This window comes from Triturus cristatus, chromosome 3_2 (genome assembly GCF_964204655.1).
Source record: "Triturus cristatus chromosome 3_2, aTriCri1.1, whole genome shotgun sequence".
Lineage (NCBI taxonomy): Eukaryota > Metazoa > Chordata > Amphibia > Caudata > Salamandridae > Triturus > Triturus cristatus.
This window is the reverse complement of record NC_140584.1, coordinates 19,992,548-20,010,765: the sequence shown is the minus strand read 5'-3', so window position 1 is coordinate 20,010,765 and position 18,218 is coordinate 19,992,548. Positions and strand designations below refer to the sequence as shown.

Genomic DNA, 18,218 nt, shown 5'->3' with positions numbered 1-18,218 from the left:
AGGGAAGCGAGAAGGCCTCAACGCCAATACAGTGGGGGTCGTAGGTCCCCCCCTTCTGCCCGGGCTTAGGAGTCTGGGCTGGTGAGTCGTCCTCTTGCTAGGCGAGTCGTGGTTCCCTCTAGGTCGGTTGGGTCTGGCGATATCAGCAGGGAGCTCCAGAGGGCGCAAACAGAGTGAGGATCCCAATGGACCCCACCACACACAACCCCCACTATTTTCAACAGTAAGCTGACTCTCGAATCGCAGGTAAATAAAACGGTGGGGTGGAGGCTCCTTAAGGTCTGTGAAAGGTGAGGGGGGTCCAAGCGGCAGGGATCGCTAGTCTTATGGCCTGGGTTAATTCAGCCATGCGACTTTGGCTGTCTCCACGCCAGGTGGGTCGTGGGTCCTCTGCGATCAGGTGAGGCTGGTGCCGTCGTTATGGAGCTCAAATGCGTATGGGGAGGGTCAACACAGCCCCCGTCCCCTCCTCACCTGGCCAGGGCCCCCTGTATCTGGATGGCCACTCAGAGGTCCACTGGATGAGTACGCCTCTTGCTGCAGGCTTCGGCTCAGCGTGCTGATGCAACAGTCAGAAAAGTGTGCTGTGGGCCCGATGGGTATAAGGGGGCAACAGGCACTCATCTGTGACCTTCACAGCTAGTGGGGGTCATGGATATGGGGGGGATTATGCATATGAGAGGGTCCAGGTGGGAAGCTTCCGAATCACGTGTCCGCCATCTTCAAGAGCTCGACCACCCGCCCATTTTAATAGATTTTAAAGTGTAATCTCAGAACAATAGGTCCAAAATGGGCAGAATTTCATGCTGTCTACTTAAGATGCATTGAAAATAAATGAAACCAATGTATATAGTCAGTAATCATACTGAAACTTTGTAATTCGTACAACCTCTCTAGTCATTCTAATACTGAAACAAATTTTGAAACCTCTAAATGATCAACTTAGTAATTGAAAATATTTCCTTAGTTTCAAAAGACATGACGTGGTGGAGAGTCAATGACCCAGACAATACATCAGAAGTCAAGGTCTGAATGGTGTCTTAAACTGTCCAGGGTGCTTGTTCTATGCTAGCTTATTTGGCTTTTCGCCAACTGCACCTAACCACTCACTGTGATTGGGAGCATAATAGATAGAGCAATAATGCTGCTGAAGCATACAATGAACAAAGCTGTGCGATAGTCGCTGTCACATATGTTTTGATTGGGAAGGTGTGTGCTTCCACCGAAAAGTACTTTCTTTCCAGAGCTGTAATCCTTTATCGAGTTGAGTGAGCCAGAGTTCTTTATTATGTCTAAATATTGTACTATAACAGACCTTGACCTTTATGTCAAACACACACCATTGCAAAACTTTTTCTCCTAGATAATTATTCAGTGTTCTTCTCTGCCAGCAGCATAGATGAGAGGAGAGCAGGAAGAAGGAATGTGTTGCTGTATTGCAGTTTGTGCACCTACCCCCTTCCTTTTCCATCATCAGCTTCAGATGATGCTTTTTCTTACAAGTTTAAGATTTAGGGTATGGAGAGACTTTTTTAAAGCTCCTCGGCTGACAAAAGTTAATTGAATTAATAATTCGATCCCCCCCCCCCATTATTATTATTATTTTTAATTTACTTCAAACCTATTATGTTGATATATATAAAATTAAATTATTTTTAATATTTAATTTACTGTAAATTTAAACTATCCTTCTTGAACCCTAAAATCCCCTCTGTGACCTTAACACATCCATTCCATGAACCCTCAAATTCTTTGCTACCCCTTAACACTACCCTTTGCTGAACCCTAAACAACCTTACTACCCCTTAATGATACTCATAATTGAACCCTAAAAATTCCTTTCTAGCCATTTACCATTTCCCCTGAACCCTATAAACCTCTCATCAACTCATAATGCTACCCATCCTTGAACCATGATGCTACCTTTCTTGAACCCTAAACAATCCTTACTACTTCTGACCCTAAAACCTTTTTCTGCTCCTTAACATTACTTTTCCCTGCTGCTCCTTAACACTACTTTTTCCTGAGCCCTTAGAAACCCCTGCTACCACTTAGTGCTACTCTTCTCTGAATCCTGAAAACCCCTTACTACCCCTTAACTACCCTCCCCTTAATGCTAACCTTCACATATTCCTTACCTCCCCTTCACCCTCTGCCTACTGAAAGCTGGGAGGAGTCTAGGGGTAAAATACTAGGGAAAATTGTGAATCAAACAAATTACTAACTCCCCCAGTAAGTCCTCATATGTGATCCTCAGGATCCAATGTATTTCCTGGTATTTCTCACCACGTTATCAGTGGCCCCGGTATCGGGAACTCTTGAGAGGAGTTACCAAGTGAAAAAAGGGACATTGTTATATAATCCTGAAGGGTGTCAAGCAACATGGAAAAGAAGCTTACCGGCGTTAGGGAAAGTACTTTAAGGACTTTATTCTGCTCTCTATGTACAGTAGAGCTTTGCTGCATTGCAATTTGGAAGAGATAAGCTCTGTCTTTTAAAGAATATCAGATGTGTTTCTGTTATACCACCACTCATTAATACGGTTACTACAGCCTCATTATCACAAATTTAGAGATAAATCTGCAAGCATTGTTCACGTCTTTTTTCCTGCATTTACTGGTATAAAATTAGCATCAGCTTTTTGTTTGTGTTGCAGTTCTAATAGGCATGGAATGCAGTACTTTTCTCTTAATGCAAAAACAGTGTTAAGTGCACCGAAAAAACTTTCCATACATTTCCACACAGCGCCAGCCATGCTGCCCGGTTGGGGCAGTCCCAGGGAAACGGCACGTTCAATCTCCATCTAAGTTATTCAGGTGCTGAACTGCGGAGGATAGGTGAGTCCGGGTCAGAGTGGGGAAAGTGGAACATAGAGGAATCTGCATATCCCCTATCGGATTTTTTTTTAAACAGGATCGCCCTATATGTGGTCTACTAAATGTTAGATCACTGCCTAAGCATTGGGCGGAGATCCAATTGTTATTGGAATTCCATGAATTGGATATGTTATTCATGACAGAAACCTGGACACTTCCCGATTGCGACTTAGAGCCAGGACTGGTTTGTCCGCCTGGTAATAAAGTTGTTCATAAACCTAGAACAAGCGGGAGGGGTGGAGGAGTAGGGGTAATCTTTAAAGACACCTGGAATCTGACCGAAAAAGTTATTGATGCGACAAAGGGGTTTGAAATGTTGGGATTTGGGATAAAAGACCTCAATGGTTATGTATTGACTGGGATTGTATGCTATAGACCTCCAGGGGCTATAAGTGCGCAACAACTTCAGTCTGTGATTGAAACCATTAGTAATATGGCGGCTACGCACGCCAGACTACTGGTGTTAGGTGATTTTAATCTGTGGTACAATGGAACCCTAGATTCCAGCCTTACCAACTTTCTCCAATCATGTGAAGGTTTTAACTTATATTAGCTAGTTGATGAACCAACACATAAAGGAGGTCACATGCTTGATCTGATTTTTGGAGATAAAATTTGGTTGGGAGTCTTGGACATTGCACCTGTGGAATGGTCTGGCCATTTCCTGATTAAGTTTCAGGTATCCGACCTAAAATCTCATGGTCCGAATATCAGAGAATCGAAGAATTATGTTAGTAGGAATTGGAAATCCCTTTTAAAAAAACGTGACACCCTTCCCGTGTTTGCCCTTGAAGACAGTTTTAAGACTAATAGGCAGGTGGAGGACAATTATGGATCCTTGTGCACTGAGATTGTTTCAACTTTGGATCAGATCGCCCCGTTAAAAAACCATAAGAAAGTGGGCAGACCTTCGGCACCCTGGTTTAATGCTATATTAAAAAATCTTAAACTCAAGTGTAAACAGGCAGAAAGGAGATGGAGAAGGGTGTATGAAGGGAAAGATAAAATCGCCTGGAAATCTCTAATTACCATTTATAAGAAAGAAATAATCATTGCAAAATCCGAGTATTTCTCCAGGACTATTTTAAATGCGCCGAATGGCACCAGATGCATTTTTAATCTTTTTAATAATTTGATTAGTCCTGAGTGTGCTAAGAATCAGACGCTCCCTACTCAGAATTTGTGTGATGACCTGGCAAGGTTTTTCAATGAAAAAATTAAAATTATCATTGATGGCCTTGGAGGGGCTATGATACAGGAGAAGGTTGAGGGCATAGATCATAAGGGGCAGAATGAGGGAAATCAAAAATGATGTTAATAAGGTAGAAGTGAAGAGATAGAGTTGCGGCCCAAGTTAACTGATTTTGAGATACCATCGGAGGAGGAATTCTGTAAAATGGCCTTGAGTATTTCTTCGGGGTCACCTTTGGACCCTTTACCACATAAGGTGTGGAAGGAGTTGGGAGTGGAATTATTCCCTATTCTCCACCGTATTTGTAAACAATCTCTTCTTAGTGTAATAGTACCAACAGGGTGGAAACAGGCTTTGGAAACCCCGCTGTTAAAAAAGACATCTTTGGACCCAGGATGTCCTAAAAATTACAGGCCGACCTCCCTGTTACCCTATTCTGCTAAGATGGTAGAACGTGTGGTCAGTGGTACGCTCTCTAAGTACCTGGAATTCAATGGAATCTTAGAGGATGTACAGTTTGGGTTCCGTCCAGTCCATGGTACGTAGTCGGCCTTAGTGACGGTGATGGACGAGCTCCGCATGCGTGCAGACAGAGGTCAGGTGGTGGTTTTAATCCTGCTTGACCTGTCTGCCGCATTCGACACGGTCAATCATGCCACTCTTCTGAAGAGACTTAAAGAGGTGGAAATAGCAGGTACGGCTTTGAGCTGGTTTCAATCATTTCTTTTTAATCGGAAACAGGCAGTGTCGATGTTACTGACATTTTGCATGGTGTTCCGCAGGGCTCTGCGCTTAGCCCTATTCTCTTCAATATTGATATGAAACCTCTAATTAGTGTCATAAGGTCACACAATATTAACATTATAAATTATGCGGATGATACTCAACTGATTCTCTCCTTAGAGGGAGAACAGGCTACAACGCTGAAAGTGTTTCATGAGTGTCTTCAAGATACCGCTCAATGGCTGACGGAGAATTCGTTTCAGTTTAACTCTGAGAAGACTGAGATTCTCTACTGTCCAGTGGGGAAGAACCCCATGGGGCTTCCCCTGAACTTCTGGCCATTAGCATCAGCTAGTCCAGTGTTGCCAGTCGAGAAGTTACGCAATCTGGGTGTTATTTTCAACAGTAAGCTGACTCTCGAATCGCAGGTAAATAAAATGGTGGGGAGTTGTTTTGCCATTATTAGAGCCCTGCGTAAAATTCTCCCGCTACTGCCAGTGCATGCACGAGCACTGATTGTGCCATGCTCTATCGTAAGCATATTGGACTACTGTAACGCTTTATTGCTTGAGTCCCCGAGATATTTACTGGATAGGCTTCAGAGGATTCAGGCAATAGCTGCGAAACTCGCATTGGGGAAATCAAGACGATCTTCTACCTCTTTGGCTTTGGCTGAGCTGCACTGGCTCCCGATATGCCAGAGAGTCCAGTTCAAATCTTTGTGTATAGTTTTTAAAGTCCTGAATGGACTTGGGCCGGCTCTGCTGAGAAGGAAATTTGAGTGGTATATTCGAGTGCGGAACCTTCGTTCCTCTACTGCAAGGTTGGTAAAGGTGCCTAGGTATAAAAAAATAAAATTAGGTGGTAGGGCTTTTTGAACCGCAGCCGCACGACTGTGGAACAGGCTCCCTCTGGAGCTGAGACAAATGGAGGACCTCCTCCCTTTCAGGAAGAAATTAAAAACTTGTCTCTTTCCTAGCTTGTAATTGGTCACTTGCGTCTCCCGGAACATTAGTCTGATGGTTTACACTGTTGGTTCAGCGCCAGGATGCCTGTTCGGTGATAGAGCACTTTAATAAATGCCATAAATAAATAAAGAAATACATTTCACCAGATTTCTTTTTACAGCTTCCTACATATTGCAGTGACCCCCCAAAGTAGTATGTCCGTGAATGGCAACATACACAAAATATTACTGCTTGACTATTCTAAATTTTTCATAATAATTGGCCTGTTTTATAGGACAAACTTCTCTTCTTTCTATGCTTTGACAGCAAAGGTGTCTGGATGACATATTACGTCCCAACTCTTTAACATATGCAAGAGTGCACTTTGCCATGGATCCACTCAGAGGAGTATTACTCTCTTATTCAATGCTATCAGCTGGCGATATATCATTCTGCCTTCTTGGAAGTGCTTCTATCAGAGTGCACAAGAGATTACTCTAAATCTGAAAAATAAAGTAAACCATGCTGTATGTCACATTCAGTTCTTTTTCTTCTATGTGCATCCTACACAGAAAGAAATATATTTTGCTACTTTTCCCAGCAGTGGCAAAGCCAGTAGGATAGACTTTAATTTGTTAAATCAAATGCCACAAAAAGTGATGGGAGGAATGCTTGTAAATAGTCTAACCAGTGGCAATTACTCATGGTAGCTTTACAACCCATCATTTTGTTACCAACTCTTCCGCCTCAGATTAGACCAAGACACAAGCAAATCAGTAGGAGCAATCCAGCCAAACTGCTAAGCCAGGCACTCAGTGGTTGGGCAGTTGATTGTATTTCAAGCAAGCTACATAATTCCCTTATACTGCTCGGCACTCTTACTGTCTCATAAGATAAAACTGCTTTGGGTCATGTCCTTCACCCATTACTATACCAACCCACAGCAATTAAACCATCAGTGACCAACTGAACAAGCATGGAATACCTGAAGAAATATTCTATGTGCCCCAGGCAAATTAAGGACTTTAAACTATATTCTGTTACTGCTTTTTAACATCTCACAATGGCATTCGGTATGCAATGATATGTGAAACCCAGTTGATCTCTTTAACATTTCTCCCTCAAACCTATGCCTTCTTAGGGCCATAAACGTTAAATAAAATATCGCAAAATATACAACCCAGTGCTGTAACCAGCCAAGTGGTCTATGAATAGAACATTTACTATAAAGGGACCTGCAGAACTGATCAAAGTTGTGAGCTTACTGAAAATCATAAACACGTGCCTCTCTCTCTCACACTTCTTCCATGACACTGTTAAGCGCTGCAACCCATGACATGATAACCGCACCTCGGTGGCCATCACGCATGACATGTAACTGTTTCCCAAATAGGATCAAAACAAGACAACACACTTCCAGCCATATACCCTGTGCAGTCGCGTGCTACCCATGTACGCAGACACTTCAGCACCCCATATAGGGGTGGTAAGTGTTATATAAATGTTTCAATACAATGCCCACTGCTATGGGTTGCTCCCTCATGCTGCTGGGTGTATGGCTTGAGCTTGCACCATGTCTGGTTTATCATCCCCTTTTTGCCATCATCAAGTCCTTACATGGACTCCAGACCTCCAATACACACCGCCGAGGTCACACTATAGTCACAATCTTCCTATACGTTCATGAAGTAGCACCTAAAGCTTAAGCATTTTATCTACTCTTTTCAATTCAAGTTATGCTAAGAGGCAGCAATGAAACCTGATTAGAACACAATGCTGGTCTTCACAGATGACATTGAAACACTAAATTCCACATACGTCGCATGCCAGACAATATTCTCGCCTGTCCAAAGCACTCAGTCTGTGTAGAGCTCCCCAACCTCAAATGCACATAAGCTGTGAATCAGGGAATCAACCAAAACATACATATTCAGCTACAATACAGTGCAACACATTCCTGGGTGAACGAGACTGTAGGATCTTACAAATGTGGACATATATAATCTAGGGACCAGTGCCAGAGAGGGAAAAAATAAAACAGGTGACTGCAAAAAAAGACAGGCCTTAGAGCCAACTTTCCAAGATGAGAACTAGCCTCATGCTCCCAGCAAGTTGGAGTCTCAGTCCCACTGAGAAATAGCAGATATTTGAAGAGATTAGAACTGTCAACTAGATGGTTTTATAAACAACTATGCACTACATCAGTGCTAAACAGAGTAAAGAAGAAAGTAGTGTGTATTTAGACCAACCTTTCTCCTTTATTGGTTTTTAGGCATCCTTGCCTTTTGAGGCTGTCTCAAAGTAAACAGCCTGCTACAACTTCGAAATAAACCATACACTGTTATTTCTGAAAACTGTGACATTCGTCCGCATTTAACTACAAACAAACAAAACAAGCATTTGCAATGCAATAGGTCTCGCATTTACGCGAGCTTAAGCTATTGGCATTGTAAATGACAATGCCTTTTATTTATGTTTCAAAAAGCAAAACAAAAATAAAAAGCAATGTCATTACAATGCCAATAGCTCAAACTCGCGTAAATGTGAGACCTATTGCACTGTGTAGGAGAGTAGAATGTGCACTTATGTTGCCCCCACTTTTTTTCTGATGTATACACTGGTTTCTGGCTATAGTCTGGCTGGGTCCCTGCTAATCAGGGCCCCAGTCTCTCTGTTCTCTCTAAACGACTTGGTGTGCATACTAGATGCACTAGTGATTGGATACTGTGGTACCTTATGAGCCCCAAGTATATGGCACTTCACAAGCCTACCAGGGGCTGAAGCATGTATTATGCCACCCCTGGGAAGCAGACTCAATCTGACACCACAGGCCTGCTACTGCAGCCTGGGTGAGGTGGTGTAGGCACTCCTCACAGAGGTATAGGTTTCTATATCTCACCATACACACACATATAAACCTATCAGCCACCCCTATGGCAGGCCCTATCAATCCTGAGGGCAGGGTGCGTGGTTTACTATGTGAGGGGGTGCCTCTGCGTGAGCAGTGCCCCTCTGCAGCTACCAGAGTCTATTCTCTATGGCTGTTTGTGGATGCGGTTAAACCATATACTCTTAAGTGCATTAAAATGCTAACTTTGGAATGACTGCATCAAAACATGTCGTGTTTGGTGTCAAACAACTTGGAATCATACCCCCACATCAGTCCATGATGTGGGTGCAGGATCCCACCCTTCTAGAGGGGACGACATGTAAAATGACAGAAATCTGAAAGAGCCCTGGCATCACAAAATGGATGCCACCAGCACAGACACTGGGCTGCCCTCCTGCTGCTGACTGAAACTCGCAGTGGAGAAAGCCCAACAATAGGCATCCTGTCACAGGGAGGTGTCACTACCTTCCAGACAGGATTTAGTGTATTGGAGCTGGGTGGGTGCACTTCTAGAGTGCTTTGAAGTCCTGCACTGGGGGAGCAGTAGGCTCCTCTGTGCATATGCCAGCTCAAACCGGTTCAGGGGCTACCTGTCCCTGCTCTGGCACGAAACTGGACAAAGGGAAGTGGGTGTAACCACCCCCTACCCTGACCCTCCCAGAGGAGTGGTCATAGAGCTAGTCCCTCCCCTATCTTCAGTATAAGATAGCCAACCTTGCCATTGCAAAGTAGATAACCCTGGACGACGCTCTACAAAGAAGAATCCTGGCCCTTCGACGTTCCACTACCTTTGGAAGACAGAAGAATCTCCCTTGGAGTCAAGGAGTGACTCCCCTGCTTGGCAGGCACCAGAAACTCTAATCAATGGTCGCAGTGGATTTCCTGACTTCTCGACGGCCATTGTGAGTCCCCAGCAAAGCTGTGGCGAGTGGACCCCACGAGTGACGAGGAACAGCAATACCCGGGTACCGTGCACTATTGTCGAGTGCAACCCGTTGACGACGTTCTACGAACTTGTGCATTGGACCATTTGGGACCCAAACCTCCAGCAGGTTTTGCAGCGAAAATCAGAGGCCTACCCCGTCCCGAGTGACCGTGGGCTCCTGCAAAGCATTTCCTCAAGAGGCGTCTTCGCGATCACTTGCCCGTTGGCTTGTGGGTCTCCCGAAGACTTTCTTATCGACTCTCCTGGTTGCTCCTGGCCTGCCCTCACTCACCCTCGCTGGGTGAGTCCCTCAGACCTTGCTGGTCTGCAACGCTGACAATCTTCACTTTCCACGAGACTTGCAGTTGCCAAGCCAAGGCTTGTTGGCTCCAATCTGGTTGCCCACTCCGCAGTCAGCTGCAGACGTCGTGGGACACTCCAAATCCGGCTGCTGGTCATCGTCGATCTCTCCTGGACCTCGTGAGCGAAGAGTCAAAACACCATCGACGACCTGAAATCACCCGACATCCGTGGTCAGCCATCTTCCTGGCCACCGGTCACTGGCAAGTGACTTTGAACACTGTCCCTTCAATTTTCAGGCCATCTCCATCTTCAATCCATCCTTGGATTCCACCGGACACTTCTTCAGTCGACGCAAGCAGCAAGTCTTCTTTGGTCTCCATAGAAGACAGCGACGCGACCCGACACCAAAAGACACCTATGCACCCGGCTTCTCTGGGTGAGGTAACTCGTGCACTCCGGTGCCCTAGTACGTGTTGGCCCTCGAATTACTTACCTTGTAAGTGGCTTGCTTGTAGACTTCCTCGAAGTGCCCTTAAACTTTAAAAATCAAACCGCGACTTGCTCCATTGTAATCAATAGGGAACCCGCGACTGTGTTCACACACTGCACGCGTCTCCCGTGGGCCTGTTACTTACCTGCTAACACTGCATTAGTGAAGCCCCAGCGATTCCCCAGGCCCTAGGCCTTGTCATTTTGCAAGTCGACATTCTTAACCCATTTTTTTAGTATATGGTCTGGTACGCCCCTAGGGCTCCAGCCATATTTGTGCTTAACTTATTGTGAAACGTTGATATTTAAATGTGTTCCTGGCTTCGAATCTCATAAAGAGATTAGTAGAGTGTGTCTAGAAATAAATACATATATATTTGATATATATACCTGTGTGGTGTCCTTTCATTTGGTAATTCAAGAGATTATAAGGTAAAACAAGCTGCTTTACATTCCTCAGAGCCTTAGTCTGAAGGCTGCTTTCCACAGCTACCACTAGGATAGCTTTCTTTAAAAGGTTGTCTTAAACCTATCTACCATAAGAGTCGATTTGGACTGGTGCAAGGTGGCGACTATAACTAGTGACCAGCATATGCCAGGCCAACTTCTCACACACTGCAAATGCTTGTAACTGGCAAGTAACCAGTGCATCCCACTCTCACATCACAAAACTTCTTCGGAAACCACACCTCTAGTGTTAACCAGGAATAAAGGAACACGCAGCCAAGATTATATTTTTTCAAGGTCTCACAAGAGTTTGGGGAGAGAAAGGCTCCCAAATAGCACTTCTGGTTTTCCAACACAACTCTTTAGAGCAGAGTTGACACCATGAAATAGCGACGGCACCCGTACGACTGAATAAAAGAAAAACAAATTGAAAGGCAAGGCTGCATTACTCATACAGATGCACGTGATGTCTCACTTATCGAATAGGATTATCAATACATTTTTTTTTAGTATCGAGTAGCTGGGAAAAGACTAGGATGTAGTTTGACAAACCAGCAGCCCACGTTTGAGATGCTAGCCGACCACGTTGAATCGGCAGCTTAAGGTTTCTATCGAGAAATAATATTGGTAAGCCGATGGAAAGAAACATTTTATCGAGCTAGTGAGTAGTATGGCTGCCAATTTGCGAAAAGGTACAAAGGGCACTGACAGCATTGGAAAGAACATGGACGTGGTCAATAACTCCCGCAGCGCGCTTCCAATATGTGGAAGGCTGATTAGGGAAGCCATGGCTTCAAACAAATGGGTTACATATACAAAAGGCGCTCCGTGCGCGAGGAGGTGTCGGAGCGTGAGGAGGTGACGGAGAGCGCGGCCGGCACCCAGCAGGCCTACTGATAAAAGGATGCTGCTAAAGTGCAAATTCTTACCGCGTGGAACTGTTTCTAAAAGGACCTCTTGAAAACAACGCAGCTTCCTGCAGATAGTAAGATTCTGAGAAACGCAAGGCACTTGCCATTTCCCCTCTTTATTGATTTATACTTAGCCAGTTCTCGCAAAATGAACCCTCTGTAGTTCATCAAAGAACGACGATTGCAACCCGAGTGAGCCAAACATGCAGTGTCATCTTTCTGATGAAAGAGAGCTTCATTTTTATTTTTATCCTAATGAACACCATGAAACGCCATATCTATGCCAAAGCATGATGTGGTAAATATGGGCAGTGGCGAGCGTTGTAGAACTGCTGGATTTGCGGTTGGGTAAGCTGCTAACATAATGTACTGGAAATGGAGTGTTGTCATTTCAGTTGTATTCTTTCTACAGCATTTGCTAATCTTTTATTTGGTGCTGTTCTAAAGGAAACCTAGCCTTCACCCAAGTCACATGTTACACTGTCTGACTCAACAATTTTCTCCAGTTTTTCTCACATTGCATTATAACCATTCATTGCGACGCACCCACTGCATCAGGAATTACATGTAAATATTGGAAAAGGCACCTTTCAGAGGAGTGCGCAGTAAATGTTACTCATGATACGCTTTTTTTGTTAGGAATGCTGAAAAACCTCCCTAAAAAACCATACATATCCACGAACAAACTACAACAAGCTGTCGCCATGCAATGGAATTATAAAGTGAAAGCGCGTTGTGCCAGCCTCCTTTTGGGACGGTCCATCCGAACTGTATCACGGTTTGTTTATATAACACGCCTCGTGAAGATAAGAAAATGCTTCATGACAGCGGTAAACCAAGCCATCCAGTCCGGAGGGGCCCTCCCAAAAGGCGAAAGGGCGGCAACCAAAAAAGCTCATTTCCAATGGCAGGCCACCGTTTAGCATAAACGGTGATGCCAGCCAATGGAAATGAGGGGCAGGGCTTCAAGACCCCTTCTGAAAGTCCTCATCCACAATATATATTGCGTGGTGAGCAGCGCATGCGCGCTGCAACGCCAGGCGAAACCTAAAAATAACTGGCACAGGTGTATATCAGTGTATTTGTATTATTTTCATGGCACCCAAACTATTAGAAATATGTATCAAATCTTTGGCCATTGCTTCCCTCCTACCTGATTAGAAACATGTTTTTATAGTACTTGTGTCTAAAACAATCTATGGATACACCATTCTGCAGAATTACAGGCTTAGCTCCTTGCTTCCTGATTTAACCAAAATCATAGAAAGTCATGTTAATGGTCAGCTCACCTTCCATCTGCAACAAAAAACAGTTACTTGACAAAGTCCAGTCCGGGTTCAGTCCGGTTCACAATATGGAGACTGCTCGCCGTTCTGTGGCGGAGGAGGCTCGTTATTTCCTGCACCAGGACAAGCCTGTGACCCTGGTCCTACTGGCCTCTCCACAGCATTTGATACTGTTGCTCATCCAGTACTTTTAGAAAGGTTAAGGGACATCAAAGTAGTGGGTCTGGCCCTGAACTGGATCAACTCTTTTTTTGGATGAAAGATCTAACTGCGTTTTCCTTTCCCTGTTTTCGTAGCAGGATTTCAGCTTTCCTTGCGGGGGTCTTTAGGGATCGTCCCTTAGCCCTGCCCTGTTTAATATACTTGCTTTCACTAGATGCATTGGTTAGATCATTTGGCTTTACCTGCGTGGCATATACAGATGACACTTGGATTGTGTTTTTTCCATCTCCAACAATCTGGAGGAAAGCTGGATCGTTTATATGCCTGCAAGGTAGCCATCTTGTGGTGGATGAATCAAAACTTGATGGAGCTTCTTGCGGGAAAAACAGAAACCTTGCTCTTTGAAGCCCACTTGGCCATGTGGGATTCGAATCGGTGTCTGGAGGTATTTGGCAAATGACCATCTACTGCTTCCTGCACTAGAAACTTGGAGTGATATTTGATACCGATTTTTCATTTGTATTGCTTCAAGCCATATGGAAAATCGTGTTCTGCTTGAACAACTGCAGTCCAGGCTCTAATTTTATCTCTGCTGCATTATGTCAATGCTTTTTACCTGTGCCTGCCCTCTTTTCTTCTGCACATGCTCCTGGTGGTTAAGAATGCAGCTCTTGACCCTCTCCCAAAGGACTTCTGTGAAGTCTCTTATACCTTCGCTTCATTGACTTCTATTCGGCAGAGATGTGTTTTTAAGGCTCTCTGTCCAGCGTTCAAAGCGATTCAAGGACTGGGCCGTTTCTACCTTTCTAAGAAAATCCGACTTTACTGTCCTGCACATGTCCTACGTTCCTCTGGAGATGGTCTGCTCCAAGTCCTCAAATTCTGACGCAGGGGAGACGTTCATACAGCCAGGATCTGAGGCTCCCTGCCGCTTGTGCTGAGGCAGTTGTCAGAATATTCTGCATTCAAAAAGTCTATAAAAACTTGTTTGTTTCAACAGTTGTAGTAGGGTGGGTCTACCGTTAATCTGATAATTAGCCAGCTCCAGGGCACCCCACTCTCGGGATAACAGCACGCTTTAAAAATATTAATAATTCACCAGTTCGTCATTTCTAAAAACATAATAAGTGATTATTAACCTGAAGAAGGTAAACAAATTTTATCAATATAAAAAAAGGCAAATTATTTTTTTTTAAAAGCAAAACTTTCACTTTGGCTTGATATAATGACACTGGATCCCGAAAAGACTTGCATAGTGGAGAACATATCCTTCCTTAGCCTAGAGTCTTGTCCATAGCATGTTAAAACCTTGTTTACCTTTTGTAGACCAGAAGTTCTTAACCTTTTCACTGCAGTGGACTAAAACGGAATCCGTACTCGGTTATGGGGACTCCTTCAGAATCATTAATGGAAGCCTGGGGCTTCGGCATTAACAATTTCTATGCTTTGAACCTCAAAATAACACAAATAAATAACAAAACCAGTATACATCAAACAAATACACAAATGATTAAGTATTCATTCACAATATAAAGAAATCGAAATTGTAATGAGAAGGTTTTCTAAATCAGTTGTTTTATTTTTCCTAGCATATCACTTTTTATTTTTGGGGCGTCAATGAGGTCACCCGTTGTCCAAGGTCTATTCTGTTTGCTGTACTTGTGCTGCTCCACAAGTCAAGCTAAGAATACCAACTGAGTTTTTGGCTCCAATTTCAAAATCCTTCATTATTTACAGTTTACATTTTGCTTCTTTATTTATATCCACTTTATTAATCTGCTAAGGATAATAATCGTTGAGGTAGAGGGCACCTGTTCTCAATGTATACACACTGCCTGTACATGGTAAACAGATACATTGTATTTTACTATAATAACACCGGTATTACAATATACTATTACATGCTTATTTATGTAACTCTTCAATTATCTGTTCAGCCAGCTCTGTTGGTTCACTATTGTATAGACTTTGAAATATTAACTTGTTTATGTTTTCAGTTGTCTGTTAAGTTCTCTACAAGTCAAAATAAGAAGCTGAAAACACATTAAACGCAGTATGCCAAACATTCAGAACAGGGTCATGCATTAAAAGTCAAGTATTCAATAATCAGTGTGAATACATGATGTTAGGCTATACAGTGCAACCTTTTGTCTCTAAAGTTATATCATATGTGTTTGACCGGGAGCTTTCCAGCTCTTAAGAACTCAAGTGTCCTGAACTGGTTCTTCTGGTGACCGATTTTTTGGACTGAAAGGACTTGTTATCCTGCGGACACCAGAACAAATCATATTTTGATTTCTGTTCTTTCAAAATGTGCAGTTCACGATCACATTGGACAGCCATGTTATGTATTATGTGATGACTCTTTACCAGTTCCTCTGAAACTCTGACTGGATGGTATAGTATGTTCCCAAAGAATCCTCTTTATGCATACATGAGGATTATTGATTAGATGTTGAAGCCTCTTCCAGGCAGCCACATCAGACACATATTTACAGAGTAGATATAACCTATGTGGTCAGAAGACACTGATATTGGTGCCATATATACGTTGACAAAGCTCACACTATCGCTGAATGAGGTTACTTTACCCCAAGTCTACATGAGAAAAGTGTGATGAAGTAGCAGGTCCTGTACAACTTCATCAGTGGCACGGAATGCTAACATATAGCAAACTATTTTGTTAACACAAGGTTGTGTGCAATGCTTTTTGAAGCCCTGAGGTGGTTTGGAGCACAGGGCACAACACAAATCACTTCAACCACCCTGGCAACTCCCCCATGGCACTTCAAAGTAGCCATATACTCACCACCAGCTGATAACGGGTGGCTGAGCATTTGAATGTGATGCTACTTGGAAAGCCTATGTTGCCTCCACACAGCTGGCTTTTGGAAATCTAAGCAAAATTTACTTCAATTGACCCATAGATTATAACTGGTCCCCTTGGGTAGTAGGGTAGTATCTTCTAATACTATCCCTCAGATAGGAAGAACCGTCGACCCGACTAGCTGTGTGAGCCAGGAAGGTAGGCTTGACCTGAGTATGCTGTTTCACCAGAAGCTAGTGCAAGTGTCTGGGCGAAGGTGTAAGATAGGCAGTTATTTTGAACGTGTGAAGAAGATATACACCCCTATTTTGCATTTCTAGAGCTTGCTGTCTGATCCCTGTATAAAGGGAAGTTACAAAATCCATACAGGATGATGCAAACACAAACTGTCCATAAGCTAGGGAGGTCCGTTTATTGCTCATAGTTACCAATGTACCAAGACTCCTCAGGTCCTGAAACAGCATGGCATGATTATCCTGGCACGTAATGGGGAATCTCCAGACCAGTCCAACACAAAGGCTTACCCCTGTTAACTGTGATTGCTTTAAAGTGATCCATCCAGCACATATTTGAAACAAATTACAGATTCTGATGGCATGTGTATGTATGTTCCTGTCTTAAGCAATGGGCAGACTTTGTTTTCTAGTGCTTCCAGCACCACAGTACATTTTCATTGGGACCGCACATAAATTATCATGGTCTCAATTACTTGATAACACTAAACCTATTAACTACAAAGAGCGCAAGAGTTATGTTTAATTTGTAAGCTAACCTCTTTTTTCATTCTCCCCCCTCTATTTCTTCCCTTTCTCCTCTATTACTCCTTCTCTTCCATTTCATTTTCTGCCGCTTTCTTCCTCTCTCTGTATTTCTTGACTGCCTTTATTTCTCTGCTTTTCTTCTCCATCCACCATTCCATCCTTCCATTGCACTTGTTTGTCACTCCAGTTCCGCAGGTGCTCAAGAGCTGCACCGAATTCATTGAGAAGCACGGCATCGTGGATGGCATGTACCGCCTCTCTGGGATTGCATCCAACATCCAAAAGTTGCGGTAAGATTCCCTAGATCCTGTAAGAGATTTGAGATCTGTCGGGGACCAGAAAAGTTAGTAATGTAGTCCCTGAACCCCTCCCCAGATGCAGAAAACATTTGATTAAGGAGCCATATGGACATAAAGAGAGGTGAACAACCACATGATACCCTGGGGGTTAGGGAGTGCATGGGGCTTATGACTTGCCCCCATTTCCATTAGAAGGAAAGGGAGGCATTTATAATGTAATGTGATCCAAATAATTGTATGTGACGGTTAATTGTATGTGACGGTAAACACATGGGCGCACCCTAATGTTTTGTGTTGGCTGTTGTGAGAACAAATGCCAAGCCTTTTCCCCCTTGTCAGATCCATTGAAAGGGCATATGGTGCAGAGTAGACTTTGCCATAAAGTCTTCTTGGTCCTCCCATCTTACACCAAGTACTTTAGTTCCTGTTTGGGGACTATCTTAAAGCAAAATACAGTGACTAAGAATGGTGTCTGCAGCTGAGGGCTGCTCATTATGTCTCCCCCTGCGCCTTTTTCTCTTTGATTCTAGGCAGAACGGAGAGTTGCTCCTGCTCTGTTCTTCTCTGCTGTTGAGCTGGAGGCTTTTACTTTAACGTTTAATTGAGTGAGGAACTTCCTCAGCAAGCCTCTCTTGATTTCACGTATATTTCTTAAGAGATATGCATGAAATCATATATTACTTCGTTTATTTTTGTTATTGCCTTTATATTCAAACAATGATTTATTGGATTTTACATCCAAAAATGTTATATAGTCATTGCACAAAAATAGAAACAATCAAAAGCACATAAAACAAGCATTTGCAATAAATCGGTCTCGAATTCCTAATAGTTTGAGGTATTGGCGTTGCAAATAATAATGCAACTCCAGTAGCTCATACTTTCGGTAATGCAAGACCTAGTGCATTGAAAATGCTTGTGTAGTGAGCCAGGAACCAGCATTGTATGTCTCGGTGCAGTATTGCAAGCTGCTCCTAGAGGTCCCTAGTGAGCAAGGCACCAGCACTGCATGTCTAGGTGCAGTACCGCAAGCTGCTCCTAGAGGTCCCGTAATGAGCAAGGCACCTGCACTGCATGTCTCGGTGCAGTATCGCAAGCTGCTCCTAGAGGTCCCTAGTGAGCAAGGCACCAGCACTGCATGTCTACAAAGTTGGAATAATTGGCATCATGTTTTTTACAT

The 18,218-nt window shown here is 43.5% G+C and overlaps 1 protein-coding gene across 7 annotated transcripts in view; it reads left to right on the top strand.

The window, feature by feature from the left end:
- The window catches only part of ARHGAP32 (Rho GTPase activating protein 32), a 1,461,643-nt gene that overhangs the window by 1,213,727 nt on the left and 229,698 nt on the right, over window positions 1-18,218 (top strand). For all 7 annotated transcript variants that reach the window (XM_085647194.1, XM_085647195.1, XM_085647193.1 and 4 more), the window contains one exon: window positions 16,927-17,029. In XM_085647194.1, coding sequence (XP_085503320.1) covers window positions 16,927-17,029 — 103 coding nt within the window. The remainder of the gene's footprint in view (window positions 1-16,926; window positions 17,030-18,218) is intronic.